The 4,199-nt window shown below is 39.2% G+C and overlaps 1 protein-coding gene across 1 annotated transcript; it reads left to right on the plus strand.

The window, feature by feature from the left end:
* The first annotated feature begins 788 nt into the window (after window positions 1–788).
* Window positions 789–2,446, plus strand: LOC116378935 (interleukin-17F-like). The gene is made up of 3 exons (XM_031840838.1): window positions 789–983; window positions 1,848–2,071; window positions 2,169–2,446. The coding sequence occupies exons 1-3, from the start codon at window positions 951–953 to the stop codon at window positions 2,419–2,421; spliced, it is 510 nt and encodes a 169-aa protein (XP_031696698.1). The 5' UTR covers window positions 789–950; the 3' UTR covers window positions 2,422–2,446.
* Window positions 2,447–4,199: the final 1,753 nt, after the last annotated feature.

The raw sequence follows: 4,199 nt of genomic DNA on the forward strand, positions 1-4,199 counted from the left end.
AGTTCTGTTCAGACACAAACAACGAGCTGAGACTCTCTATGAATGCAGATTTATCTCATCGTTTCCTACCAGAGACGACCTTTGTTATTAAATAAAAATATTGATTATAGCACCTTTAAAATTTTAATTATTTGGGCGATTGTGGCTAAGTGGATAGCAGGGCCGTCTTTCAATCAGTGGGTTGGCGGTTCAAACTCTGGCTCCGCTAGTTGCATGTCGATGTGTCCTTGAGCAAGACACTTAACCCCAAAATTGCTCCCGTAGCTGTGCCTACGGTGTAGAAACGTGATAGACTCTGAATTGTAAGTCGCTTTGGATAAAAGCGTCTGCTAAATGACTAATGTAATGTAAAAGGTTTTTATCATATATATATATATTTATAAACAGTCAGCAGGAAACTCTGCAGAGAAAGATGAGTTGATCACAGTCACATGGAGGCGCTGGACTTCTTGTGGTTTGTGATCAAGAGTTCTCAAACGAGGACGACCGCGTGTCAAAGTTTCCTGGCGACGACGTTCATGAAGCTTCTTAACGCTCATTTATTTAGCGACGCGTTCTGTGACCTAGAAAAAAGTGCTGCAACTTTTAGCATGCAGAATACTTTGAAAGTGTAAAAGTGGGTCGACCATCAGCCTCGTCATGCAGTCGGTCTGTGTGGTTTAGAGAGGAGGATCAAAGACACTCGGTGACATCACCGGAGGAGGGCGATGCCGATCACGATAAATACCCGACGTCCAGCAGAACATCAGCGAAGAAGAAGGAGAAGAAGAAGAAGAGGAAGAAGAAGGACCACCTGAAACCTGGAGAGTTGACCATCTGACCTCCGGGCTACAACTTCTAAACCTGAACCTCCAGCAGAGCCTGAGGACCCTGAAGTCTGGAAGATCTGCAGAAAAAGACAAAAGTAAAAATCTGAATAAGAAGCAAAAAAAAGGACAAAAAGCATCAGAATGTTCTCGACATCAAACTCCTCCAACGCGACGGTGAGAGCCTTTAAATCTGTGCAGAGATAAAACTAATACATAATAAATATACACACGTATATATTCATTATTTCTGTTATTAGTTTATTGAATGTATTTAATCAATACTTTTGTATATTTATGTGTATTTTGTAGCAATCATTTATGTTAATGGTTTTATATTTATTTGAATATTTAAAAATCCAAAGTTCCAATGTCGACTATTATACTTCTAAAAACAAAATGCAGATTTTATATTTAAATGGTTTAAATGCACATTAACGTGTGATATACATTAACGTGTGATGCACATTAACATGTGATATACATTAACGTGTGATGCACATTAACGTGTGATATACATTAACATGTGATGCACATTAACATGTGATGCACATTAACGTGTGATGCACATTAACGTGTGATGCACATTAACATGTGATATACATTAACATGTGATGCACATTAACATGTGATGCACATTGACGTGTGATGCACATTAACGTGTGATGCACATTAACGTGTGATGCACATTAACGTGTGATGCACATTGACGTGTGATGCACATTAACATGTGATATACATTAACGTGTGATGCACATTAACATGTGATGCACATTGACGTGTGATGCACATTAACGTGTGATGCACATTAACGTGTGATATACATTAACGTGTGATGCACATTAACATGTGATGCACATTAACATGTGATGCACATTGACGTGTGATGCACATTAACATGTGATATACATTAACATGTGATGCACATTAACGTGTGATGCACATTAACGTGTGATGCACATTAAAATGAGTGAAATAGAAACACAGATATTATTTACAAACATGGTAAAGTAAAAGTGAATTCCTCCTCCTCTTCCTCAGGCTGTGGTGGCGATGATGATGATGGTGATGGTGATGATGATGTCGGAGGCAGCAGCCATGCCGAAAGGAGGCGGCCAATCAAAACACTCGGCGAGGACACACAGGAAGTCCTCTGATGGCGCGACGGTACAAACCGTCCCCCTGCAGCTGGACCCCAATGTGGTGGTTCCTCCCAGAACCATGAGGCCTCTGCAGAACGCATCCATCTCCCCGTGGACCTACAAGTACGGAGAAAACATTCCATGAGACAACATGCATAGAACTGTGCTGTGCCCCTTTAATCATATTTAGAGATAAAGATGATACTTGTTGTCTCCTCAGCGTCTCCCACGATGACTCCCTGTTCCCTCCGGTGCTGTCCGAGGCCCGCTGTCTGCTGAAGGGCTGTCTGGACTCGGACGGCCGGGAGGACCTGAGCCTGGAGTCGAAACCCATCATGCAACAGGTGCTGCTGCTGCGCCGGGTCAAGTCGTCGTCGGCGGGGGCGGGGCCAGGATACCACTACCGGCTGGAGACCCGCCTCATGGCTGTGGGCTGCACCTGCGTCCGACCCGTCGTCCGACACCAGGACTGAAAGACCAGCAGAGACCCGGACCCCCTGCTAGGTGAGTCTGAGACCAGCAGAATATTCTGTATGGAGGACCTGTAACATATGATTTAATAAGTGGGAACTTTCTATCTCGTTATGAATTCATTCAATTAAGAGATAGAAACTCATAGTTATCAAATGTAAGACCTGTCATATTTAATTATAATCATTTATTAATATTAACTTTATACAGCACAAAATAGAAAAAAAAGTTACTAAATGATTTTTAATAGATAATCTATTAATGTATTCTGGAAGATATATTCCATCTGAATAACTTGGAGGTAGATGTGGGTGTCGTCTTGAAAGATATATTGGACCTTAAATGTAGATATGTGATGCACTAAGTCACAATTATTACTTATATCTGTTGAATTAACCATAATTAAGACATCAAACTTAAAGTATGACTTAGTGCATCAGAACAGGGGCGTCGTTAGGCCTATTTTAGGGGGGCTGAAGCCCCCCTAACATGTTCTTCAGCCCCCCCAAATAATTTGGCATTATTGGAATTAAAAAAAAATCTTTTGGTGATGTCATTAAATTAAACTATTGTTTCTCACATGGACAAGTTATTTATAACTCTAACATGCTACATCTGTGCGTGTGTTCTGGTTTGTATGTTTTCTCCCCCTTCAAATTACAATCCAACAGCCTCTCATCATACTGAACGATATAAAGTTGTCACTGTCAGGTCCGTTCTCCATCCATTGTGTGCGGTCCCTTTAAGAATCAGGATTTGGGAGTGACGCGGATATGAAAGCTAGTTTATCTGTCTTTCCTTTACAAGCAGGAAAATTATTTCTCTCTTTATTTGAGAAAAGTTCATATTTGTGTTGTCAAATTTCACTATGACCCTGAAGTTCTGTCTCTTGTGTTATCATATACTGAATGCAAGCAAAACTACAGAGCAACATCACACTCTTTCTGATTGAACCAATCTGAAACAATGGATATCCGCTTCGCCATATGGGCCCCAAAAACAATTGCCTCAAACATGCCCCTCCCCTTGAGGCTAAGCCCCCCCTTTCTTTGAATCCTAGAAATGCCCCTGCATCAGAATAAGGACATGTTATGAATTAAAAATGAATATAGACTTAGTTAAGATGATTATTATTATTGACTCATAAGTAAGTCATTATTTTCCAACTTTTCCTGTGTATTTCATTAGATTTGTGAGTTGTCCTTCATGCTGCTCCGTTCTGGATGTTGAGTGAATCTGCATATTTTTGTTTTATTTGATATCTTATTTTGTTTTAAATATTTTTTTTATTTGTCTCCAAACAGAAAACTGGACAAACTACAATCTGGAGCAGAAGTTTAAAACAGATATATATATTATGTTCTATTTATGATTTCAGTTTATTTAAAATAACTATTTATAATTAATTTGAGTAATTATTTATTGATAATATTCTATTAATGTTGATGTATTTATTCAGAGGCTAAATGTGGTGTTGAATAATAAAAATAATGTTTTAACAAAGAAGTAAAGTGTCATTGTTTTATTTTTGAATTTAAAATAGAATGTGATTTCTGTACATCATCTTCATCATCATCAAACACACCACAGCTGTAAACACTGAACACAATCGATTATCAGTTATTCGCCAGGAAAATTTATTTTTTAGAATCAGCAGGAGGTCCTGTGACCGAGCTAACGTTAGCCACATGAGCTAGCTAGCTGATTGTTGTTGATGCAAATACCCGACTTGATAATTTAGTTCACGAACATGAGACCAACCTTGAGACCAAAAGTACAG

The sequence above is a fragment of the Anarrhichthys ocellatus genome, unplaced genomic scaffold (genome assembly GCF_004355925.1).
Source record: "Anarrhichthys ocellatus isolate YVR2014 unplaced genomic scaffold, GSC_Weel_1.0 scaffold3428, whole genome shotgun sequence".
NCBI lineage: Eukaryota > Metazoa > Chordata > Actinopteri > Perciformes > Anarhichadidae > Anarrhichthys > Anarrhichthys ocellatus.

What these genes read in the sequence shown, in the direction of transcription:
- LOC116378935 (XM_031840838.1), top strand. Translation starts at nt 951, where the DNA reads ATGTTCTCGACATCAAACTCCTCCAACGCGACG. An exon ending in CAAACTCCTCCAACGCGACG is followed by an intron (nt 984 to 1,847) that starts GTGAGAGCCTTT and finishes CCTCTTCCTCAG; the next exon opens with GCTGTGGTGGCGATGATGAT. An exon ending in ATCTCCCCGTGGACCTACAA is followed by an intron (nt 2,072 to 2,168) that starts GTACGGAGAAAA and finishes TTGTCTCCTCAG; the next exon opens with CGTCTCCCACGATGACTCCC.